This window comes from Suricata suricatta, chromosome 10 (assembly GCF_006229205.1).
Source record: "Suricata suricatta isolate VVHF042 chromosome 10, meerkat_22Aug2017_6uvM2_HiC, whole genome shotgun sequence".
NCBI classification, from domain to species: Eukaryota; Metazoa; Chordata; class Mammalia; order Carnivora; family Herpestidae; genus Suricata; species Suricata suricatta.
In genome coordinates, this window is record NC_043709.1 from 14,442,225 (window position 1) to 14,469,016 (window position 26,792).

The 26,792-nt window shown below is 48.9% G+C and overlaps 1 protein-coding gene and 1 pseudogene across 4 annotated transcripts in view; one reads left to right on the forward strand and one right to left on the reverse strand.

Moving 5' to 3' along the window:
* BTBD11 (BTB domain containing 11) overlaps positions 1 to 26,236 on the reverse strand; it is a 312,839-nt gene extending 286,603 nt beyond the window's left edge. For all 4 annotated transcript variants that reach the window (XR_003914531.1, XM_029954903.1, XM_029954902.1 and 1 more), the window contains exon 1: positions 24,588 to 26,236. Coding sequence is in view for 3 of the 4 variants with exons in the window: in XM_029954903.1 (XP_029810763.1) it covers positions 24,588 to 25,728 (1,141 nt within the window). In the remaining variant the exon portion in view is untranslated. The remainder of the gene's footprint in view (positions 1 to 24,587) is intronic.
* Positions 2,274 to 2,373, forward strand: LOC115305815 (annotated as a pseudogene).
* Positions 26,237 to 26,792: the final 556 nt, after the last annotated feature.

A 26,792-nucleotide genomic window follows, 5' to 3' on the forward strand; every position in this document is an offset into this window, starting at 1 on the left:
ACCACAATGCAAGGTGAGGGCAAATACCAAAGCAGTTCACACCCTGGCCGCACCATCTGCCTGGAACTCTCTGCCCAAACCCCTCACCCCCAGAGGCTTTCCAGCTGCCCCGTCTAAAAGAGCACCCCCTGCAGTCTCGACCTGGAATCACATGGAGTACCGCACCATTCATTTGTTTACTGCTGGTCTCTGTCGTAGACCTGAAGCTCATGAACAGTCTCTGCTGTTTAGCACTTTTGTTTCCTTCACCACGACAGCCATAGTGCCTAGAACACTCTCTGGCATACATTAGGTGCTCAGGACACACCTGCCTCCATTCAGTCCCACCTCTCGGCAACCCCAGGGATGTGCAAGCCAGAAACGCATGCATCAGAGATGAACTGCACGAATGGGCCCTTTCCAGGATCCTAACGCACAAAACTGAGAGCAAAATCAATGGGCTGCTTTAAGCCACTAAGTGTTGGAGTAGTTTGTCTTGAGCACTAGTTTATTGAAACATCCTTGAAGATAGGAACTCTATTTTATTTAACTTTACATCCCCTTATCTAGAACCGTGCGAGGCTTATGGCTCAATAAAATTCAGCTGGGGTGAACTGGCTCAGATTGAATCTAATTTCTCCCAATTTAGAAGGACTACTTTAGTAAATAAAGCCAAAATGTCCTGAGTCATCCGCGGAAGCTACTACCTGGTCCATGTGAGAAATGGAAGGGTAGAGTTTACATGGAAATTTATAGAATATTACCTGCTACTCTAAACAAAAGACTTTTATAGGGATGAAATCGAACTACGATTATCCCCAGTAAGTTTTAGGAATATTGCCGGTTATGACAGCCACTGTAAAAACATCACATAAAAATACTCCATTTTTGTGTCGGGAGCCAGGAAGCCCTGATGTGTTTTTTCATTCCCTGCAGGACCAGAATGGAGGTGTGATCCTGTGGTTTTGGCTTATTTACTCCGGTGCACTCAGAGACAGAGTCTGGCAAGCCAGCATCTTCGTCTCTAGTAAAAATTGCATTTACTTTTTATTGGCTAAAATTTAGGAGCAGTCTCAGTTTGAAGGGCTTTCTGTTCTGTGATATTTCCTATAGCCAAGATCTGGCTACAGGATCCTTTCACAGGACCATCACAAAGGCCACCGTCTGGTCTGAGATGTCCCTTCATGTACCTCCTAGCTTTCCTCAGTGGGAGTGCTTCTGCACTCCTGTCTTGCCCCCACCTAATTCTAGACCTTCCATCTCTCCTGAAATCATAAACTCAGACCCAAAAGGAATCTCAGAGTTACCTGTGTCACATCCGGGTCAAATCCCTGCTCAAGGGCAAAGGCCTTTTTCTTCCAGGGTGCAGGGCCGTTGAGTGGGAACAGGTACAAACGCGACCTCAAAAGCCCCAGGTGGGAATCATGATTCTGCTATTTATAGATAAGGAGACCTTAGACAAGTCACATGACCTCACTGGGTCTAATCAGGCCAAGGACACTCATGGGAGTCCTATGAAGACTGTGTGGGATATGTGTGTGCTGTGAATGAAAGAACAACTGGATGAATGGGTGGACAAAGGAATGAATGAACACTGCTGATGAGGACTGAGACCAGTATTAATAATCCCTCAGCTTCAGCCTGAAATAATGGCTTTCTTGCTGCAGCCCCATAAAAACCCCTTCTCTGTCATTCTAGATCCCAACTTCATTCTCTGGAGTTTCTGGATGTCCGAACTGCCTGGTCTTCAGCTTTCTGGGACCACCATGCTTTTGGAAGAAGCCTCATTCTGGCATGGGCAAACCCTCACCTTAGTGACTGGGTCGGGGATGGATTCCACCAAGATCTGGTCAGAACCAGTGGACACAGGACATGTTTCTGGGAAAAGGGAAACACTCTCTCTCCTCTTGATTTAACACGGGGAAGTCAAGTCTGGGGTAGCGACAGCCAACTGGCCGACACACAGGAAGCTGAGTTGAAGATAAATCCACACAGGGAGGAAGGTACAGCTGAAAAGGGCAAGGGGCAGCTGAGGCCTGAGGTCATGATGGAGTCCTCAATCAAACAGCTCATGCAGCCAGCCCTGCTCCTGGACATCTCATTTACATGAGCTAGTACTTCCCTTCTCTCTACGTTTATGTGAAGTCTGGGCTGGATGTTTTATCAGTTGAAACCGATACCAAGCCCTTTCTATCTATGGACAAAATCATTTCTCCTCCCTGCAATACTCTCTGTGGAGCAAATTCCACAAAAGTCTACCTCCATAGAGAGTTCTGAAAGTGGAGAAATGGGGTTTGCTTTGGCAGCACACATGCTGAAATTGCAACGATACAGAGATTAGCCTGGCCCCTGTGCAAGGGTGACATGCAAATTCATGCAGCATCCCGTACTTTTTTAAGTAAAATAAAATAAAATCAAAGAATGGAGCACCTTCTTGGTCTTACATGTGGCCTCAGAGATACAATCTTTGGGCCCATCCAAGTGTCCACTTATTTATAAAGGGTCCCCTTACCCCCACCACACTTGACTTTGCCCATCTTTTTGACCCTGAGACAGTCCGTGATTCACCAACAAGATACTTCACACTCGTCTCCAAAGACTAAATATCCTGCAAATAGAGGTAAGTAAAAAGGGACTCCCCTTCCAGGCAGAGGGAACCTCTTGAGAGCCAGTAAAAGCAAGAGGTATCTGGCTAAAGCTTCTGGAAAGCTGGGATGAATGACCAGGCTAGAAGACCATTGTCTTCCATTAGAAGCAAACAAGGTCTGACCATAAAATCATGAGTGCTTTCTAGTGCAACTGCAATTTCTTTTAGAAACCCTTTATGTACCAGAGTGATTTTAAAAGCAAATCAATCATTTTTGAAAATCAGAATTTACTCTCTAATATAATCAGGCCATTCAATGAAAATGTACAGAAATACTAAATCTGTATGGAAGCGCAAAGCTGTATGGCATCAAGATTATGTTCATTATCAAGCACGGGGACAATGACAAAAACACAGAAAGCGTGGCCTGGCTCCAAGTTCACTTTACAAATCTTTAAAGTGACCCAGAACACAAGGACCATTCCTCAGGGCTAAAGGATGAGCTGGGCACCACAAGGGTGACAGCCATCACCCTTTTATGAGGCCAATCACATTCAGTGGCTTTGGGGGCTCCGGGTGAATCATTCAAGAAATACTTGTCTGAGAATGAGATCTTGGAGAAACCCAACCTCTGAAGTCCTGGGGTCACTGGCGAAAAACTATAAGTGTGAACTCGAAATATCTGGTACCTTCTTTGACAGGTACCTCCTCAGCATGAAAAACAATAGGTGCCATTAACCCAGTTACAATGGGCACTGCTGGCCGCCAACCCAATCGATGTCTCTTCCTGTTCCTTTTCCATAGTAGAAGCACTCTGATTGGGTAGTTGTGTTAGGAAATATATGTCCAGCTAAAGAACTGAATTTCTTAGCCTCCCTTGAAGAAATGGTGGCTGCAGACGGGCTAAGTGTTGGTCAAAGAGACATTAGCAGAATTAATAGGTGGGACATTGGTGAAGCTCCTTAAAAAAAGAGCTTTCCTCTACCCTTTTCATTCCTCATCATGCTTAAAATGCAGAAGTGATGACTGGAGCTGTAGCAGCCATCTTGGAGCCAAGAGGTATCTTGAGAAGGTAAACCATGTGCTAATGATGACAGGGCAGACAGACAGAAGAGCCTGAGATGTTGTAGAATCATCTACCTGATCTTGAACTGCCAACCTGCCGTGGGCTCTTATAAGAGAGAAAAACAACTCCATGCCTTGTTTAACGCCAGTTAGTTGGGTCTCTGATACTAACTACCAAACACAATCTGACATCAGACTGGCCAATTAAAATCAAGCTTATTGGTCAAGAAAGGCACCTTCAATTCTGGCCACCTTTAGCAATCAGAATACTCTAACTGGACAATACATAGGTTTGTGTTCTAATTTGGGAAGATTTGATCAAGTAATACTTGCACTGAGCACAGAGCAAGGAAAGGGGCCAAAGAACTGAAAGATCCAGGCTCTGCCCTTGAAGAGCTTATGGGTAATGGGAGACACAGGTCACAGCCACAGCAAAAGCTTTCCAACAAAAGGACCCATGTGATCCACATGTGAAACATTTCAGACAGCAAGCACGTGCTGTGGGATTTCAAAGAAGTCTGCTTGTTCTGGGACAGCCACAGGAAGGATGTAGGGCTTGACTCGGAGCCACGCAGCTGAGAGGAGGGGAAGAAAGAAGCCATTCTGGTGGACAAAATCCTTGGGTGGAGGCTTGGAATTAGAAATGAAAGTGTTTGGGGGAGGGTGGAAGTAGCCTGGGAAGCTATAGAGGTTCCACTGAGGCAGGTATTAGGGGGTGCCAAGATGAGGAGCTTGCACTTGACTCTGTAGCTGACAGGGAAATAATACTCAGAGCACGGCTGATCTGGGGTGCCTGGAAGAACGGACTAGATAAGAAGAGCAAGACTAAGATGAGGCTCTAGTAAGGAGGCTGACTGCGGGCGGTAGGGTCCTGAGACACTCTGGCTGGAGATGCGGGTCAGTGGCTCTGGCCCATGTATCAGATAGAATGACAGTGGCAACGATAGAACACCATCCTTGTAGCTGAGAGTCACTGACCAGTGAGAGGGACAGCACAAGCTGCCTACACGTCATCCCTCCTCTCCTCTCCTGCAGCAGGCTACTTGGATGGAAGCTTCCGCATTGAGACTCCTCCCATCCCCCAATGAAAAACAGGACATGAATCTGGCATCCATAGGCAAAGAAGTATGATAGCTTCAATCGATGGATAGTTCAGGATTCCAGACACAGGATCATGATGACTGGGAATGGAAGGGAACTCAGCTGTCATCAAGAAACCACAGAATTCTAGAACAGCATGGGCTCCTGGAAGGTTCTGCAGGGCTCATCTCACCCACTGGTGTTCAAACTGGGTTCCATATGGCATTAGGGTTCACTATTCACAAAGGGCATAGTGACCAAACAAAAACAGATCTGTTTTTGTGTGTGTGTGTGTGTTTCCCATATTTAGGTTCCCAGAAAGGCTGCATTCCAAACCAAAGGGCCACTACCAAGCCTGAAATCTGCCAACAACCCAACTCCCTTCCTCATCCTACAGATGAGGGCAATGCTGTTTCCATTCACTGTGGGATTGTGGGCTCCCAGCACAAGACCGGCCACGAGGTAGGTGCTTTAGAGACACCTTCCAAACAGAGCTATGAATGGAAGTGCTTACAGGTGGCTTTCACTGGCAGGGCCCCAGTGACTCAGTCCCAGTCAGGCCTATAGCTCAGCGTGGCCCAGTTATGCAGGGGCCAGGCCCGGGCGTGTGCTAACAGAGCATCCTCGGCTCCTCTGCAGAGGTGTTCCCAGCTATCCGTGCAGGGCTGGGGAGTCTGTCTCCCCACCCTCCCCGTGGCTGGCTGTCTCCAGCCTCCGCTGCAGCTCCTATCATCCTGCACCTGAGTAACCACACAAGCTTCCCAGGGGCATTACATGCGTCAGATTCATGGTTCTTTCCAGTCCCCAGCACTGCCCTTCTTCTCTTCACTGAATTCCTGGTTTAGAACAAGCAATCAATCAATCAATCAATCAATCAAACAAACAAACAAACAAATACATGGGGCAAGTCTTTGAAAACGTACTTGGGAACGTGCAGACCATTACAGTGAAGGAGCTAGGAAAGGGCTCCATCCTGCAAAGTCCCTGGTGAGCCTCCCAGGGTGGTTTTTCTGTCTGGTGCTCATTGTCCTCCTTCTAAAATGGGAAGGTTGGCCACTTAATCAACCCCGCCCCCCACCAAGGGCTGCACCAGGGCCCCATGGAGCTGCAGGAAATTGTACAAGTAAGGAAACACCCGCAGGCTCAACTCTGGCTTCATTCCACACCTCTAAGCCCAAACACCCATGGACCAAACTGCCTGGTCCAGATTTGCAGACAACACAAGACACCATCAGCAGGAAGTGGGGAGAAGCTGGAGAGGGGTCCCTCTTTGGTTTTGTACCAGATTCTAACTCTCTCAACAAGTGCACCGTAGCACAAACGTGAGTGTGTATGTGAGGCTGGGTGTGAGTGAGCATGTGAGTAAGTAAGATGCCTCACTTGTGAGGTGAAATTCTCAGAATGGCCTTTCTGAGGCCGATCTCAACTCCGTTTCTTAATGTCACAAGCACAGGATCATTTCTTCCCACCAGGCAATTCAGTTCCTGGGGCTCCTCTTGGGACTACAAAAATATCCAAAGCCTTAAAAGTGAAAATTGTCAGCTCCAAAACATGAGAAGAAAACCGCAAAGCCATAATGAATAGCTGTGCAATCAAGTGGCTAAAACCTGTAACATGAAGTCAACATCGTGAACTGCTGACGTCAACATTCATCACAACGTTATTACATTCGGGGGGGGGGAGGGGGGATGGGAAGGGCTGGACTGATGTTTCTCTTTTTTGCAAGAATTCCTGAGGATACATGATGACAGCAGAGAAATCAGAACCCACCCAAAAATGAGATGTGCATGTGGCAAAATAAGTCCAAAAGCAAAATCACTGCAATTTTTTTTCCAGCTATAATATAAATTTGATGGGATACGTCTGGGCGTGGCGTGGGATGGTGCCTCCAAAGGCAGGGAGGCTGGAATTAAGGAAGATGTTACAACTGCCTACGTGACAGTCTGCAGATTTTAGCTACCAAAACTCAACTAAGCTCGGATGCCTTGGCAAATGCCTGATTTCTGACAATTCTGCTGTACTAATGTAAGTCCACATGAACACACACACACATACTCACACTCACACACAATGGCTGCCTGTTTTCCTGGGACTGCTGCAGTTAACAAATACTTGCTTTCACTTCTTCCAAATGGAAACAAACTGGAGCTTTTCTTGATATATGATGTACTATCCATAACCTCCTACTTCTTTCAGAGAAAACTCATTTTACTTTAAAGAAAACATGATGAATGATTAAGATCCATAACACAGACCCCATGCACAGAATACGTAAGGATTTCTAGTTGTGACAAGCCTTTGCAATGGCAAACTGAAAACAAAGGCAAGAAACCTGTCCTGGGCACGCCCCTCTTTTCAAGTGCCCAGTGCAACACGGAGCGACAAGAACAGGATGGACTGACTATACAGCTGAGCTGAGGCACACCAGGCTGCCTGAGCCTCTGCACTTGTGCTTTCTTTCAGAAAGAGTTTACTCAGGCTGGGCCATAGATTCCTCTAGAAGTCCACAGTTGGAGAGGCTCTAGTAGCCCATTCTTTCTGGGCCAGTGGGAAGTAGGCTGAAGGGCTATGTTCTGCAGAGCACAGCAGGACGCCTCCTCTTTTCTGAGTCAACATTCCATGGACTTTGTGACCTTCAAACAGCAGCATCTGAAGCCCATGAGAAGCCTCCCTGCCATGGCTGAGGATGCAAAGGTAGGGGCCAAGGTCAAATTCAAGGTTCCATTGAATCTTGGCCTGCCAGACTGCAGGAGAGGGGCACAGTAACTCCATACATGCAAAGGTTGGGAGGGCCAAGAGCTGGGGTAGCTTCCACAACCTGGCTAGTCTTCCTATGGGACCCCTATATACTATATTCTTCCTCCCCACCTTTGAATACTCAATCCAGATTCTCAAAACCCTTGAGCACCAACAATGCATAAAGAGTCCTCTCAGGAAGCACAGAAAGAGCACTGGACTAGGATTCAAAGAGCTGCCCCGTGCTGCCACTTACTTAGTGACCTTGAGCAAGATAGGTCACCACTGCCACCCTCAGAATTAGGCCATTAATGCCTACCACCCACCCTAATATACAGAGCTGTTGGGAATATTGATAGAAATAATTGATGGAATTCTGTAAACTGTGAGGGCCTAAAGAATTAATAACAACAAGCACTGTGGGGTTCACAATTACAGTTAGCACAACCTGATAAACCGCAAACATCGCCTCCTCTCTTCCGGTGGCCCCTTGCTTCAATTCTGCTCAATTGGCAGATGAGTGTGTTCTCTAAGGAAGGGGGAAGGAGAGGCAGACCTGAGTTAGTCAATAGGAGCATCAGGTTAAACAGGCTGAGATTAAGTATTTGAATCAATAAGTGTCACACTGTTCTGGGGAAAAAAAGTGGTCCTGGTCTTTCTAATCACAAAACTTGACTATATTCTGGCAGTGATGTGAGCTTTTCCTCCTACACCAGTGCCTAGTGTTTAGTAGAGGTTGAACTACCTCTCAAATGAAGGACTAGGAGAGTTGGAGAGAGACCAGCAAAACCACAAACACTGAGTCATGGTGGGGGTATGGGAGGGCAGACTCAATACACGGTTGCTTTATCTTCACAATTCCACATTGCCAATCTGATTAAATTGATTAATCATCTAATAGCTGATTTTTTTTCCTGCCATGGAATTGACCAGCTGTCTTATCATGGTCTAGACACAGTCTTAGTGTTACTAGAACATTTAAGTAGTTCTTAGCGGGTCACACTACACCCTTGTTGCTGACAGCCAGCACAGGTCACAGGACAGCCTACTGATGGCCCACCAGGTGGCCAGGGCGGGACTCCCGGCCCCTGCACCCTGACAGCATGGCCCTTGGTGGGTCTCTTCAGTTTCTCCAACTCAGTTCCCCAGGCTGTGCAGGTGAACTAAAGATACCGACCTCATTGGTGGGGTCGGAGGGATTGAGCTGATAGGATGTCTGGAAAGTGCTCTACACAGATTCCGACATATGGTGGACCTCAATAAAGAAGACCTAGGGTTGAATCACAATTGAGGAAAGGAAACAAAGCCCTGTTTCTTCTTCCCTGGGGCAGAGTGGCAGCATGGACACCAAGCTGGGGTTCAGGGAGCTAAGGTTCAGGTCATGAAGTGAGGACCTTCTACTTGGAAAGCTCAGGACCTTTTCTCACCTGCTTATCTGCCAACAGCAATGCGGCCCCACAAGCATCTATTAATCCCCTTGGCTCTCTGGTGTCTGGTTTGCAAACCCTGCCTGACACCCTTCTGAAGGCAGCAGGGCTATGCCAGCGGCCTTGTGTGGCTTCTTCTAGCTCGAAGATCCAAGAGTCTATGCAGACACAGCTTTCAGCTTTGAATGAGAGCAAGGTGCCATCTCACAGGAAGAAAGTAGGTATAAAGGAATAATGAGGAACCATCCTTTCACTGTTCTTCAAAGAGAGAGGCAAGCTTTGAAATGGAGAGCTTTTCAGGGCTGGGAATTTGGAAATACAGTGGAAAACTCCCAGCCCATTGGCCAGCAGTTAGCTCCAGGTTTGTCTATTAGTGAGGTTTCACTGATCTGTGGCTCACGGCACAGACTACAGATATTTATTCAGTGCCCACTATGTGGGGACACTGTTCTAAGTCTCGGGGTGACAGTGGGGTGTGAAATAGACAAATACCCTGCTAGCATGGAGTTTGCGCTCTATGGCCTCATTCATTCATTCAACAAATCTGTGTAAGTGCCAACTATGTGTCCACTAGAGACCCAGAGATGAATAGGAAATTGTCCTATAAAGATGAACAGGTAAGTGCACTGTTCACAGGGTAACCTGATGAGGGCCACAGTAGAGGTTTCAGGGGACTGGGGACTGAGAGTCCCAGCAATAATAGCTGTCATGTATCAAGCGCTCAGTGCCCCACACTAAGTGTTTGTAAGTGTCATGGCATTTAGTCTTAGCCCCAAAACATTCCTATGCACTGGGGTGGGGGGAAACTAAAGCCAAGAGAGAACTCACCCAATAAGACAGCACACCCAATAAGAGATGGTGCTAGGCTGTGAACGCAGGCTGTCTGACCTCAGACGCTTGGTTATACTGCACGATACACCACACAGACTCCTCTCCGGAACATCAACCAGATTAGACATTTTAATGAGTAAATAACTTAAGCCGTAACATCCCCAAGCCCCCATCTCCTACCCTGGGGTTTAAGAATTCAGGACTGATCCTTTGGTTGATATAAAATTGATTTACTCCCAGAACTTCTTAGGAAAAAATATACATATTTCTTTAATACAGAGGCAAGCCAGTTTTAAACCTCAGACCTTTGAGAGCCATAGGTGAATGTCCCAACTCTGACAAATGAAAGCAACCACTTTGGCCTGGAAGGTTGGGACGTGTCTGGGTGGACAGGGTTATTTTTGGTTCAGAGATGACTTTGATGAGCTTCCCCTTTGCTCCCTTGTATCAAAAATGGCACCTAGGAGGTAAGGATGCAACAGCGAAGGGGGAATAAAAAGAAGAGCTTTGCATCAGGAGAAAAGCAGAATCACAAACAATAAGGAGAAGGGGGAGAGAGAAGCCATCTTAGCCTTGGAAGCAGCTAATTGGCCCCTGCATCCTGCCAGTTCTGTTTGTTGCCAATAATGCCTCTCCTCCTCTTTTCCATCCCTTTGGGGTCTGGGAGCTCTACAAGGTTCCAAGCACAGCATCTACCTTACTCTCCCTTCCCCATCCCACTTGGCTCAGTGCTTCTCCAAGCCTCAGGGGGACACACCCTCCTGGTCTCCACGGACAAAGCCAAAAAAGCAGAGGTACATTGTAGCATCCCTGCTCTCTGAGTAGCTGAGCTTCCTAGGACGTCAGAGCAGGAAGGACTTGCTAATCACCCAGACCAGTGCTTTTCAGACTCTATCTGGCAACAAACAGAATCCCTTTCTCAAATACATCTTATGCAAAAGTCAAATATATGCAGAATAGATGGAAGGGTAGCAGCTCTGGTGAAGTGTGTGTGCAGAGTGGGGATCGGAAGCCCTTTACAGAACCTTCAGATAATGAGAGTCCAGTCTGAAATCACTGACTGGGCCTAATCCCCTCAGTTTAGAGATGACACACTGAGACCATTTTGCCTCTATCCTTTTGAGAAAACATCCCAAACACCCTCCTGGTTCATTACAGTTTGTGTGGTTCCCATCAGGCACCTTGATCCTGCATGTTCATCAGGCCCAAAGCGGTCCCTGGGGGTGGCTGGCAGAAATACCCCCGTAGCTCAGGGCACAATGGTGGCAACTACCTTGCAGTCCACAAGGCACAGTTGAGCTCTTCCTCCTCCTAGATGCTCTCTTCCACTGACTATGAGGATATTGCTGTTCTTTTTCTGGCTCCTCCTTCTCAGGGTCCTTTGCTGGCCCCTTTTCCTCTGCCTGGTCCACAGAAAGGCCCAGCCCTTGGTCCACCTGTCTCTTCTACACTCATTCCCTAGGTGACTTTGTCCGGTCTCATGGCTTTAAAAACCATCTATATGCTTCTGACTCCTCAACTTATACTTCCAAACCAAAGTCTTTCCTGAATGCAGCCATGGTTATCCAGCCACTTTGCTGACATTTCCACCCAAGGGTCTCAGAGGCTCCTTAAACTCAGCACGTCCCAAACTGGACTCCCGATCTCTCTGCCATCTGCAAACCTGTTCCTTCCCCAGTCTTCCCCAGCTCAGTTTAGGCAACTCCATCCTTTCAGTTGTCAGACCAAAAACCTCAGAGTCATCCCTGACTCCTCTCCTTTCCTGACACTCTCCACCCAATGTGTCAACAACATCTTGTTGACTCTTCCTTTTCATTATGACCCCAATCCAACCACTACTAACACCCGGGTCTAGTGCACCACCATCTCCTGCCTGGATTATTTTAAGAACCTCCACCCAGTGGTCTTGGTTTCACTCTTACTCTTTTACAGCCTATTTTTCAACCAGCAACCAAAGCAATCCTTTTAAATCATAAGTCAGACATGCAAATCCTTACTCAAAATCCTGCCATGGCTTCCCAGTTCACTAGAAGTAAAAGCCAAAGTCTACAATAGCCTATGAGGACCTGCCCAACCTGGTTTTCTGTGAGTCTCTGCTTTCACCACCTACACTTCTCTACCACAAGGGCTTCTTTGCTAGTCCTGCCTCAGGGCCTCTGTACTGGCTGTTCCCCCTGCCAGAAGCACTCCTTCCTCAGATACTCACACAGCTGTTTGTGTGTGTGTTTTTAATATTTGCATTACCATTTTTTAATTTAGTTGTTTATTTTTAACAAAGAGAGAGGGTACCTGCAAGTGGGGGAGGGGCAGGGAAGAGGGAGACAGAGGATCCGAAGATGGCTCTGTGCTGAGAGCAGAGAGCTCGATGTGGGGCTGGAACTCACGAACCATGAGATCATAACCTGCCTACGCCAGATGCTTAACCCACTAAGCCATCCAGGTGCCCCCATCCTCCCACAGTTACAGCCCTCACCTCCTGTACCTTTCTGCACCAAGGTCACCTTCCTAACCACACTGTTTATAATCACACCTCCCCATCTCAGCCCTCCCAAGCCCCCTCACTCGGATTTACCTTTTCTGCAGCAAGTGTCACTTTCTAACATCCTATACTTGCTTACTTATGATTACCGTTTATGATTAGGATTATGATTGACCAACTGGAATTCATGGTCTCTGAAGGCAAGTATCTTTGTCTGTCTGTGCACTAATATATGCTAGGTGCCCAGAACCAGGCCTCCTACCAGTAGGCTCTCAGTAAATATCTGTTGAATGAATGAATGAACAAATGATTGTTTTGTAGTTTACAGATCACTATCACATCTGATCATCCTTTGAGCCTTGAAACTTGTGGGATTTTTTAGATAAGAAAACAAATCCAGGGACACCTGGGTGGCTCAGTCAGTTAAGCATCCATCTGACCCTTTCAACCTAGGTCATGATCTCATGGTTCTTGGGTTTGAGTCCTGCATTGGGCTCCACACTGACAGTTCGGAGGCTACTTGGGATTTTCTCTCTCTCTCCCTCTCTCTCTCTGACCTTCCCTGGCTTGCTCTCTCTCTCTCTCTCTCAAAATAAATAATTTTTTAAAAAAGTCCAGAGAGGCTAAATCGCTCGCCTGAGATCACACAGCTTGTTCTACAGCAGGCCTCATCCCCTCTTCCGTCCTTAAATCCTTAAGAGGATGGTATCTGACCACACCGGTGCTGATCTCTCCAAAGCCTGGACCCCATTCAGCACTCTCCTCCCTCTGCAAACGCGTACCCATCTTTGCTGAAGACCACATCTGGAGGTACTGTGCACAGGCTGCTGATTTTTCCCCGGAGGAGCATTTATATACTTTTACTCAAATGAATGCATATCTTGTGTCTAGTCACCATGTAACACAGACATAAGCTTCCAGGCCAACTTCTGACCCTAAGACCCTCCTCCAGAGCACAGGAGGGACACTGAATGCTGCCCTGTCCCTGGCCTTCTGTTTACTCACATACTACAACTGGATGTTCGGTAAGGTATGAGGGAGCAGGGACAGACAGGAGAGAGAGACACTTTGCAATCAAGAGGAGGCTCACTTTGTTCTTTCCTAACAACCACGGGCTGAAATGTGAGGTTGCTAAGTGCCACTTAATACTGCTTCTAGTCTCCTGCTGACAAATTTTGTTCATGCCTAAACTGCAGGAACAGCTACAGTCGCTAGTTTATTTCTGTCTCACCCATCATAGTATGAATTGTGTATCTGCTCATTATGGCTCTTTTTGCACAGGCCACTGGGAAGCTCAAGGGCAGCAAATCCTGGTTCTCAGGCCTTCAGACTCCAGGACTTATACCAGTGGCCTCTGGTTCCCAGGCTTTAGGATTTAGGCTGAATTCTACCACCGGCTTTTCTGGTTCTCCATCTTGTGCTGGCAAATTGTGGGACTTTCTGGCTTCCACAACTGTGTGAGCTGATTCCTGCGACAAATCTTCTCATAAATAATCTCTATATATCCTATTGATTCTGTTTCTCAGGAAAACCCTAATACAGTGATAAACACTCAATAAATGTTACTTTTTCCCAACAGTAAATGCTGGGCTTTACAGTTTTCCAAAGTGTTGCCTTTGGAAACTTTGACACTTGTGAAAGCATGAATACCAGAACCTGGTATTATCATTATTTCCCATTCTTCTAAGAAGACACAGGTTCAGAGAGGTCAGGGGCCTGTCCCAGGTCACACAGCATATACAAACCCCACTAGGCCTGAGTCAAAGCCCTCCTACTTGCTAGAGGGTCCGGGCACCTTCCTGCACGCCCTCTTCTTCTACCACCATCCCCCTCTGCAGGTTCCCAAGGAGTTCCATAAGCTGAGACCTCCAGGGGCCGCAGAATCCCCAGCTTGCTCCAGGTCCGTTCTTTCTTCCAAAGCTCTCACGCTAAGAGAAAGGAAAACTTGGAACAGCAAGAGGGGCAGCAGCAGCAGCAGGACCAGGTGGGAAGGAGTGCGGGAGGTCGAGAGGAAATGAGGAGGGGGTGCCCCACACCTGGCCACTCACTTAGACCCCCACCCGCACCAGCCACCCCAGCGAGAGAAAGAACAAGCACCCAGAGACTCAGCATCTGGCCCTGCAAATGCATAGCTGCAGAACGGAGAGAGCCGGAGGAGGGGTGGGGTAGGTTTCCAGAGAGACAGGGGCACACGCAGGATTCAGAATTGAGAGGAGATTCCTGGCTCTGTTCCCTTCCCAGGCTGTTGACATGGCTGCAGTGTGGGAAGGTCATCACAAACCTTAACCCCCAATCCCACCCAGGACCCCTGAATGTCTGACATCCCCAGAGCTACCCCTGGCGGCACGCAGGACGATCAGCTGGGCCACACACACACTCCCCAGACTTCACCCCACAGTCGGAGGCGGCTCTGTCCCACGACCCTGTGAACCTCTCCTAAGGAGCTACGGCCACGGGCACAGTCTTACATTTGGGTGATTATCTGTGAGTAAACCAAACCCGCTTCCGGTCCACACGCTTCATCAGGGCACGACCATGTCCAGTTTTGCTCACAAGGGTGAGCCCAGCCCCCAGCCCTCAGAGTCAGCAAAGGTAAGGCTGCAAGGGGTAGGAGACGCAGGAGGCCAAGAAAAGAGGTCGGCAGGGGTGGGGGGAGGCCGAGGAAAGGAAAAACTATACCTGTTCCCCAGTACCTGAAATTCTCTGAGGTCATTGAGAGGGAGAGAGAGAGGGAGAAAGAGAGAGAGAGAGGTGATTTGTGTCTGCCTGCTCTCATGCACATCCTGACTTCTGGGCGGTGCTCTAGGCTGGGATTACGAAGAAAGAATGACACATGCCACCCGAAAGAACCCAGTTAGTCCAAGCAACCTCAACATCTGAGATGACCATTGTTTTTTAAGGTATCAAACTGCCGTTCTGATTTGCTTTCAGATGTTAACGCACCAGGGAACTGCTACTTGGGTTCTGCACAGAGCACACCTGATCGTCACAGTAATTGCTTTCATTGGCTCAGCCACAAGCTAATGGGGAACCTCCCCCATGCTCCTGGACTAGCATTTCCTTTACTGTGATGTGTAGAGTAAAAACCGGAGATGTTACAGCCTGGCTGTAAATTAATCTCAAAAACTGCTGTCAACAATGCAACTTCTCAGCCCTCTCTGTCCCCAAGGAGTGATCTGGCTTGGAGGAGGCAATGCATCACAGAGAAGAGGAGATGGGCTAAGAATCCAGAAACCCGGGGACTGGTTCCAGCTCTGCTGTATGACCCTGGGACACTGGGCAAGGGGAGTCTCACTCTGAGCCTCAGTTTCCCCACCTGTTAAATTATGAGGGTTGAACCAAAGGCTCCGCAGGGATGAGGTTCCGCAAGGGTGAGGGAAAGGGAGAATTTGAAGTCCCTCAGACTTGAGCTCAAATCCCCACTCTGCCATTCATTGCCTCAGTGACCCACAGCCTCAGATTCTCCTTGTGTAGGATGGGGCTGACAACGACATCTTGCTGGCCTTCCCACATTCCCACTTCCTTCCTCCCTTCTCAGTACTGCAGCCTACATGAGCTTCTTAGAACACAAATCTGATCACAGCACTGCCCTCCTTAAAACCTTCCAAAGGCTTTCCAGTGTCGTCGGGAAATGACAAACTCAGATGGCTTGGTCCAACCTCTACCCATCTCCCCTCACTTTGTCCTCCAGCTCCAGCCACCCTCGTTGCTCTCCTTCTCACCATGCTCCCTTCTGCCACAGACCCCACATTCTTTTTGCATTCATGGAGTACTCTTCTACCTTTTCAACCAACTGGGCTATTCTTCAACTTCACTCTAGCCTTACATCCTCATCGAAGCCTTGCCTTACTCCTGACTACTCCAGGTACCTCCCCTTTGTAGCAACCATCAGAGTCATAAATGTATACCTGCATGATTATTTCATGATGAAAATAAGTTCACTACTGGCCTGCAAGCTCCATGAGGGCAGGGACCACGTTACGCAACATCTAACACAGCGCTTGAAGAAAAAGTCATGATGAACATAATAAAATGCAACGAGGCCAACATTTACAAAGCATTGTCTACATGTCAGACGCTTCCCTACAGCCCTAAGAATTCGCTTTTATTCTTATTCTCACTTAACAGAGGGGAAGAATGAGTTGCAGAGAGATTAGGTAACTTGCCCGATATCACACAACTAGTGACTGTCAAACCCTGGCAGCCTGGTTACTGGTAGTCTGTTGGGAGCTTTTCACTCAATACATGAAGCAGGGTTAAGGGAGCAGATCTTTAAGCAAGGACGGGGGCACTTCTTAAAGATTTGATAATAATAATAATTGCTACCAGACATTAAGTAGTTGTGATATGTCCAATACTACATATTTCAGGGACTTTGATGTGAACTAACTCATCCTCCTAAAGACCCCATGAGGAAGTACCACCATTATCGTCATTTAACAGATGAGAAAACTGAGGCTCAGAAAGGGTAATTGGCTTTCCCAAGGTCACCAGAGTTTATGCCTTGGTCCACTAACTCTAAAGTCTGAGAAAACTCCAGCTCTGGGATGCTCAGGGGGGACCAGAAGCAATTCTTCACCATGCCACAGATTTCTGCATTCAGTCCTAGTGAGAAGGCCTGCCCTCCTTCTGGCAAGGAGCCTACCAACCCAGCTAGGCAGGGTAGGGACAGAGCTGTCCCCTGGAGACCACAAAGCCACCCACTATCCTGGGACCTCAGCTGAGGAGGCTACACAGCAACCTCACAAGGCAGCCAGGACGGGGAAAACCAGCAGGGGCTAAGAAAAGAGCTGTGATCTCATATTACATGAAGAGCTATCCTCAACCAGGGGCACCAGTGCCAAGGCAAGCTGTGCCTTCCTCTCCACACACCACACATCACACACCAAGACAGTGGGGACCTTCTGGGATCCCCTCGGAGGCTCCTCTGAGTCAGAGTTCACCACTGTACTTGCAGCCCCCCAGAGAACACAGGTTCTGAAGCCCAAACCCCAATTCTACCCCTTCATCCCTACAGCAACCCAGCCAGCCACTGAACCTGTCGGAGCCTCCGGTTTCCTCCCCTGTAAAATGGGAAGAAGAAACATGCACTTCACAAGAACAGTGTGAAGACAGAAGGAAGTATCATGGAATGCCCTGCTAGTACAGTACCTGGCCCAGCAAGTGTCAGCCGGTCTGCAGATAAAATGCAGGGGGTGGTGGAGGGGAAGAGACAGGCACGTAATACAATTTTCCTAGGGCACCCACTCGTTTGGATTCAGATTCTACCCATGCCGGAAAGCTTCACACTGATTCACTAGGAATCGGCACAGCACCCCACTTCCGGGTTAGAATGACAATAACAATAATAATAAACATAAAGGATGGTAGGTATAAAGTATTTACTTACCATGAGAAACTGGGAAAGACACTTTGTATACACTGTATCATTTCTCTTATATTATTTTCATCCTCACAAATATCCTACGGGGCAGTCCAGAGCCAGATTGCCTGGGTTCAAATCTGACCCAGCCACCTGTTAGCTGTGTCACCTCAGACAAATTCTTAAAACTTCTTGCTCCTCAACTTTCTAATCTAGAATTGTAGTTGGGAGTGGCTGCCCTGCCAGAGACCGTAATTCCCAGCCCCGTCATTTCCAGGTAAGTCCACGTGACTGAGCTCTGGTCACTGGAATGTGGAAGGAGTTGATATGCTCACATCCGGACTGTTCTATAAAAACCTCCTACACTCTTCCACACTCCTGTTGTCCCCGAACAGGGAAGTTCTGGGGAGTCGAATGATCCAGAAGGCAGATCTCCATCAACTTCTTCCCCGCCCTGGCATCAACTGGATTCAACAGGAATGAGACAACCACTTTTCTTGTGTTTAAGCCACTAAGATGTTATGGTTCATCTGATTTGACAGGAGCATCACCCTAACTACTAAAGAAATTGGTACCAGAAGTAGGGTGCTTAAATATGTGGCCCTGGCTTAGAAGTCAGATAGTAGAGCCTGGGAAACTAGAGCCTCACGTTAAAAGGTGGTAAAATGTTCAGTTTAACTATCACCTAGGACAACTCAGGGGCCGAGACAGGGCCGACCGACCTTATAGACTCTAGAGAAAGATGTTTAGAAAAAAATAATGGTAATAGTTTGCTTTATTGCTCCTGGCTGAGTTTAGCAAGGCATCAGTAAGAAAGAGAAGCTGAAAAAGACAATCAATGACTTTTAGACCCCAAACAAGAAGAGTAAAGACTGAGAAGACTTTTAAGTGAAATAAATGATCAGATTAAGGGTATACGCTTCCTGTGTAAGCCTGATCATTGCTCCAAGTAGCTGTCATTGAGAGGAGATAAAGAAAGGTATCCAGTTAAGAAAATGAAGAAATTGTCCAGGCTTGATAATTAGCTCTAGGAAATGACTATGGGCTATGGGTGTGGCTATTGGCACATTTGATGTCACAGATGAAAATCCTACTAAGTTGTTAAGAGAACTGCACTGGCAAAATCTGTAAGTGTGCATTTTAAAAATCTTTTACTGTTACATCATTAAAATAATCCTTATGCCCCTAAAAGTTCAAGGGCAGGAACTAGGTTATAAAAGATTTAGAGCTTTAGGTTGGTCATCCTCCTTGGCCGCTGCAGGAAGGGCCAAGAAGAAAAATGGACAAAGACAATCCTCCCACAAGGCAGAGCCAGGAGCATGCAGAACAAGAAACTGGAAATTGCCCCCAGAGAGCAGACTCAGTACTTACGCAAGGAACGTCACCCCTTTCCAGGGCACAACCACACAGCGCCTGCTTGCTAAGGTTTCAGAAGAACTAAGGGCCAGTGACTTGTGTGTCTTCCATTACTGCTTTTCACTAGTGGCAGTTTTAGTGTGGCTACCCTGCCCTTTCCAGTGTGGACAATGAATGCAGAGGGGCAGATAACATGTCTCTGTTGGCTCATGGCTTCCTGGACCATGAGAAGCCATACACAATCCAATGGCTAGAACTCAGCTTCACCCAAAGATCCTCAACTTTTCCCTGGAAGCAATGACTGCAGAGAATGTTAGTTTCCTCCCCTGGAGAAGGGAGCATGTTTTGTGTGAGAGAAGGAAACACACTGATATTTGGTGGCTGGAGACACATCTGGCCACATCTGGCCAAGGATACATAAATACAAGTGAAGGGGATCCCTTCCAGCCTTAGCCCATAACACCTTTTGTAAGATCTCTACTCTCTCCTTCTTCCTCTACCTATTGGCTAGATGAATGTCCAAGTATAGCCCTGAAGGCCCCATACTGAAGGTAAAGAAAGCCAAATCCATCAATCTTGGTACCTAAATGACCTTCCTTCTCTCTCCCCCATTACTCCTCTCCCCATCAGACTTTTAGTGAGTAAGAAACAACCTTCTATTATGTTAAATTCCTGAGATTTGGGGGTTGTCTTTTGTAACAACTAATGTAATTATAATGATTATAATAAAGAGAAACCATGCCTGGCATGTAATAAGCACAATATAAGTGTAGCTATTATTAGAATACCCATTTTACAGATAGGAAAGCTTGCAAGTTATGGGTGTGCCTCTCGGCAGATGATAATCAGATCAATTTTATAGGTGAGTTTGGTGGCTGGCTCAAGGTCACAAATAATGATAGAGCCAGAATTAGAGGCCTTCCTCCTATTCAAAAGGCATTAGCATGCCGCTCCTGACACCAGGTCAGGATCCCTCATCATTTTATTTTGCTGTTATTTTTATTTTCTGTTCCATGAAACACTCTACTTGCAAATGCCCCAGCACTGAACTGGCAAGTCTGCATAAGAAACCAAATAACCCTCCACTGACCCAAATTCCAAGTTTTAATTTACATTCAGCCAGTTAATTAAAAACGTGCTCTGTGAACACAGACACTGCAGTAGCTGACTCTTGAGATAGTTTTGCTATTCTTCCGAAGAAGCTAGGTTTCTCCTGTGACATTTTTGTCCAGCACAGCAACACTGCACCATGTAATGGCACAACTAGCTAGGGGACAGGAAAACTGCGGAGTAAGCATTTAGTGCGCATCAGCATCTAAGGGGGCAACAGTGAAGAAAAGACCTGAAAACCATCCTACCCATCAAGCCAGTGCTGCCGGGGCTGGAGTTCATGTTAATTAATGTTTATAAAGTGATTTGGGATTCCTGAATGAAAGAGACTATTCAGAATCACCAGCCTGAATAATCAGTTTTTTAAGGAAGCCATTATTGCTGAGTGCCTACTATGTGGCAGGTGTTTTCACATACTTGATCTGATTTAATCCTTTAATTCTATATGTGGTAGATTTGGATTTTCTTCCCTTTTTATGCCTTTTTTTGTTTTGTTTTGGTAATCCTCACTGTGCAGATGAGAAAACCAAATTCAGCAAAATTAAGTCATTTGCTGGAAAGCAGCAGAGCTGAAATACGAGGCTAAATCCTTTCCAGTATAAAGTCCTTATCCCTTTCATCACACCACACTGCCTCTTTCAGTTTTCCCTTCAAACTCTTGCTGCATTAAAACAAAATATCATTCAAGGATGTTTATCGGTTTTTTCTTAGTGTCTTTTTTTTTTTTTTACTGAAGTACATTTTAAAATACAATGAAATGTACATATCTTAAGTTTACAATGCAATGCATTTTGACAAATGCATATACCTCTGAACTCTATTACCCTGGAAAGTTCCCGAGCACTTCACTAAGCATGATTTAAAAACAACAACAACAACAACAACAGCAAATAAAGGGCACCTAGGTGGCTCAGTTGGTTAAGCAGCAGACTTTGGCTCAGGTCATGATCTCATGGTTTGTGGGTTTGAGCCTCACGTCAGGCTCTGTGTTGACAGCTCAGAGCCTGGAGCCTGCTTTGGATTCTGAGTCTTCCTCTCTTCCTGCTGCTCCCCTGCTCATGCTCGCTCTCTCAAAATAATAAACATTAAAAAATAATTTTAAAATAGAGCAAATAAAATAAGCTACTTTCTTTTGACCAAAACAATCTTTTTGTGACCTTGGCAGTGGCATCTGAGCCCATGAAGCCAATCCCTGAGATGAGTGCAATGAACTATTTGACCTTGGGAATTTCGGGAAGGGGGATCCAAGTAAAATCCTGTACCCTGATGCCTCTGTCCATACCTAACACAAGGAAATGAGTTAATCCAGATGAAACGGAGATGTGGGATACCACTGTGCCTGGATTATCACAAGTGCCATCACCAGTTTGGCTCCTACTGTGTGTCAGGCAGCAGAGTGTAATGCCTTTATACACACAACCTCATTTAATCCTAATTATTATCTCTATTTTACAGTTGAAGAAACTGGCCTTAGAGAGGTTAGGTAACATGCCTAAGAACACACAGCTAGAACAGGACAGCCTTGAAATTCAAATCCAGGAGACCTGACTTCAGAGGCCTTTAGAGAGGTTGATCACAGATGCTGATGGGTAAATTTTAAATCCCAAAGATTTAATGGGCCACTTACATTCATTCGACAAATAGTACTCAGCATCTGCTATAAGCCAGGTGTTAACAGGCTCAAGGAGTGTCCCAGGCTCTCCCTTAGACTTTGGTAGAGGTTATTAAAATCTAATAATCTAGTAGGATCCAGTTCAGTTTGAAAGGAACAAAAAGTGTATGAAGTGGGACAGAGAGAATGTCAGGCTATAAAAGGTCTCTGTCCAACTGGGTTGCATGGCCTAAGAGCAAAACAATTAGGTTCCCTGTGCCTCAGCTCCTCCTCTGTATAATGGGGGATAACAGCAGTAGGTTTTCAAAGGAATGTTGAAGATCAAATGGATCATTTGAGTAGCGTTGGATGCAAGCTGGCCGTTATTACCTGTGTACCGCAGTACTTGCTCAGTGCTTATCCTTAAATTTACTAACAGCTCAATAAATATTGATGAATAAATGAATTCACAAATGAAATTACTGATGCTGCGGAGTTAAAGGAGAAAAAAATCGATCATGTAAGGACTGGGCTCCTTAGTAAGGCTGGCAAGATCAGAAAGACTGCCATGCAAAATAGTTTAATAGGCTTGATGTTTAATGTATGTTTCAGATACCTAAGAAATTAATTGCTCATTCCCTTCTTTTCTGCACAAATGACCTGCCATTTTAAACAAGCTCAAAGAAAAGAGATAGATCACAGTGAAATTACAGGATATCTCATACTAAGAGATGGCTGAAGGGGCCCTGACACCCAGGAGTTAAACTCTGTGGTATGGGAAACACTGGAATGGCTGCAAACCCCAATCACCACACACTCACCCTGCCCAAAACCAGCTCTGTGGTCTTCTCCTTCCTTAAATTATACTTACTCCGAAAAGGATAAACACAAACACTGTCTTTAAAAGATGTTAAAGATCATAAAAGTAAAACCAATTTGAAAAAATCTAGAGGCTACTAATAAAGACAGAGCTACAAGAGGTCCTTATTTCACAGATGAAGAGACTCAAGGTCCAAGAAGGAGAGTCATTTAAAGTCCTAACTTCAAGAGAATGGCAAAGAATGGCACAGGTGGAGCCCAGTGCGCTGGGTGCCCAGATTCCCAGATCCCAAGACTGGCACCCCCTAAGGGGAATGCTTCTTACTTGGAAGAAAACACTATGAGAGATGACTGAAAGGAAGGTCCAGTCCCAGCAGGAGGCTAAGGGTTTGATGGGCTAGTAAGAATTAAGGATGAATGTAATGGGAGAGGTACGATCAGGGGAAGTGGGCGCACCTGGTGAGAAGAAAATTAAGCCCTTCTGTGCTTTGTGTAGGGGTAGGGTTCCATACAGAGAGCAATCCAGTCTACCCGTCCCTGGGTTTTCAGGTGAATCCTCCCCATTCTGAAGAAGCGTATACAAAGACCAATACCTTCCTTCTCCTGTAGGTTTCCACCGCGGTGAGGATTTTACTGGGGGAGGTAAGGGGGAGCCTATGCGCCTTCGACTGGCAGCAGAGGGGGAAGGGCCCTGGCAAAGAGATCCTCGAGAGTCTCCAGATCAACACGGAAGTCGCGATCCCGCCCCTCCCCCACCCCACGCCCACTTTGCTCCTTCCTTCTCCTCCCCCAACCATGATCAAAACCAGGTGAAAGGACTGAGAGCCTGGAGGGCCAGTTTCCAAAGGGCTTTTGCTGGAGCCCCGCGCGCCTGCCCTCTCCTGCACACACTCAGAGGCACGCTTAACATACACGCACACACTCGCAAGCACACACTTGGCACCCCCAAGTGCCGGGCCGCGCCCGCCGCATCTCTCCTTCAGCCCCCGGGAAACCGACAGGCAGCAACATGAATGAAATCTACCAGAAAGACTGCATTTCAGCTTCAACCACGCAATCTCCGGCCAAACCACCGAATATGTAGCAAAGTTTTATTTCGCTTTTAGAGTCTCCAGTTACGCTTCTACCATTTCCTGTGGAAAACTGAAGCTTTGAAGTGTCTAGCTCTGGCTTTTGCAGACAGGCAGGACCGCCAGCTCGAGCCCTCGGAAACAAGAGCCCCCGGCCCCACCCCCTCCACCGCCAGAACTGCAGGTTCAAACCCACCCAGCTCCCGCCTCCAAAACGGGGGTTGTGGAAGGGGATGACAGAACCTGCTGGAAACGGCGCCCTAAACTGACAGCCCGCTCCAGAACCCCGCCCCTCTCCCAAGCTGCCCGGGTCTCTAGTGGCGCTCCTAAAGCCAAGTGGTGACAGCTGCTGCTCCCTGCCACAGGGAACGGAGAGAGGCAGGAGTTGGGATGGTCGGAAATTAAGGAAGGGGGTGTCCATCGCGCAGCACCCACCAGCTGTACGCTCTGGCCTTCAAAAACTGCCCCGGGAAAACTTGGGACCTAGAAGTCTTCCCGCTCGCCCCTTTCACCACACACACCACACCCCCACTGTTTCTAGGCCAAGCGAGCTCTCAAATGTTCTGCCTAGACGGCCGCGGGGCCTGCTCTACACCCGCGCCCGACAGTGTCCGGGAGGGCGCAGGGAAGTACGAGAACTGGGCGGCAGTAGGTGAAATGCACCTTTTCCGTAATTCCAAGGAATCAAAGTCGTGCGCCCGAGAATTTGGCGTCTTCAAGGTCAACAAAACAAAACAAAAACCACAGGGCTGAGGCAGAAATATGTACTAGGGGCAAATGATCAAACCTGTGCCCCCAAATGGAGATAGGTTCTTCCTACAGTCAGCAGGCGGCAGCCGCCACCCCGCCCTACACTAGGGGCAGGACTGTGCGCTCCGGGACTTCGGAACCTTAGAAGCCGCGCGTAAAGTACGCGGATTCCGAGCGCAGGGGTGAACAGGCGAGTTTCGGGCCGCTTCCAGCTCTGCGGTCCTCTCAGAGGCCTTGAACAGCAGTGGGTGGCCAGAACGACGCGGGAGGGAGGGCGCGATGCAAACTTGCAACAAGAGTTGGCCCGGTTGGGTGGGAGGAGGCGGCACCCACGCGGCCACTTACCGCTAGCATTCTTCCCGCAGATGAGGTGCTGGTAGGGCTGCAGGAGCCCCCAGATCTCCGAGTCGTTGTTGACTGTGTGCTCCAGCGTTTCCACGGTGAACCTGGGCGCCTCGTGGAGTGCGTGGTGGTGGTGAAGGTGGTGGTTGGCGGCGGCTGCTGCTGGTGGGGCTGCTGCGGCAGCGGCGGCAGCCGGCGGGGCGCAACAGCTGCTGCCCCCGCTGGCGCTGCTGGCTGCGCTGCAGGCGCCGCCGCTCGCCGCTCCCCCTCCGGGGGCCTCCCGCTCCTTATCCGCCGCGGGGGCAGTGCCCGGGCCCGAGCTCGGGCCTGGGCCAGAGCTGGAGCCCGGACCAGGGCCACTGCAGCTCCGGGGCAGCCCGGAGGTCACGACCCGCGAGTAGATGTCCCGGAAGAGGCTCTCCATGCAGGCTGTCAGGTAGATGGCGGCGTGTTCGTGGATGCGCAGCGCCACGCGGCTGTCCACCATCCAGCGGTACACGCGGCCCACCGAGAAGGTGAGGCCGCAACGCGCAGACTTGCCGCGGCCCAAGCGATCGCCGCCGGCACTGCTCATGTTATAGAGGGACAGCGCGGCCAGCGCTGCCGCCGTGCAGTGCGCCGCCAGGCCCCAGGACAGCACGATCTCCATGGCGCTCTGGATCTCGTACTTGGTGCACTTAGCGAAGCGCAGGCTCAGGCGCTGCGCCTCTTTGGCGATGCGTACCAGCGCCCGGCTCACCAGCGTCGACAGCTTGGCTAACGCGTCTTTGGGCAGGCCGCCGGGGGCCGCCGGGCCTGCCCGGGGATCCCGCGAGCGCAGCAGCAGCGCCTCCAGCTCCTGGAGGGTCCAGGGGACCTCGTCGAGGTCCGGCAGCAGCCGCGAACAGTGCTGGCCGGCGCAGTCCAGCCCCTCGGAGTCTTCCACCAGGGCAGTGTTGACGGTGTCAAAGCTGTTGTGCCGGCTGTGCATGGAGTCAGCTAGAGGCGGCCAGCAGCTCCCGCCATACGGGGACGCCGGGTGCGAGTCGGAACAGCACAGGGACAAGTTGGAGGAGCGCACCGAGTCCGCCGCGCCACCATAACCCGAGTCCAGCGTCAGATCCTCCAGGGTCCGCACCACAGGCTTCTTACCTCTCCTGGCCATCGCTGCGCCACTTCATGCTGCGGCCGCCGGGGAGCCGAGGGAAAGGAGCAGCGAGAGCAGCGGGCGCCGGCGCGCGGGGAGAGCCGAGTCCGCGCTGCTTCGGCTCACTTTCCCCCCAGCCGCTACTACCAAGTGTTACTACTTTCGGCTGCTTCCTCGGGCCGCCGCCGCTGGTAGACACCGGGCAGACCCCGAAGTCATCTTCCAGAACCCGGGCCGGAGCTGGGGCGCACTGGCGAGCGAGCGAGGCCGGGAGGAAAGCTCACGCCGGGACTCGCCCCTTTCTCCCAAAATAAAACAAAAAGTGTCCGACCCGCTCCCCCCTGGGCCCTGCGGACCGCAGAAGCCGCCAGACGCCGGCCTCAGTGTTCGCAGATGCTCTACCGGCAGCTGGCTCCGGGCTCCGGGCTCCGGGCTCCGGGCTCCCGGCTCCCGGCCCGAGGTTCGCTAGAGCGCCCGCCCGCCCTGCACTGAAGCGCAGCAGTTACCGCGGCGGCTGCAAACCCGGCCGAACCCCGCAACACCCGGGCAGCCAGCAGGGCGGGCGTATGTAAAAGCAGGGCCGACGGAGAACCAATGGGATTAGAGGATGCTAATTACCTCGCTTTTTTTTTTTTTTTAATTCCTCGGCTCCACGTAGTCCCGCCCCTCACACACGCCCCCGGCGGTGACCAAGGCTGCAGGAAGTGGGGGGCAGCGGAATGGGAACTGGGCGGCCTGTGTAAACGAAGAGACGCGGATGCTGTCCCCCTGCTGGTGTCCCTGCCCCTCAGGCTCTCCTGACTTTGGTAGAGAACGGGAGGGTGGTAGGTTGGACAAGTGACCACCACCCACCGAGGTGTGCTAGTAAGTGGTTCACAAGAGTGTCTGCCTGGGTTCGCTTCCTGCCCCTGAGTTTCGGATTTCACTTTCTTTATTTTAATACGCAAGCATGTTTTTTCTCCCTCTCCCCTTCCACCCCCCCCCCCATTGGGTCCCCATACCAATTAGTGCAGCCCTTTTTCAGCCCTAGATTGCCTCAGCGTGGAGGAAAGGTTAGAAACCAGGCCAGCTAGCTGAGAGAC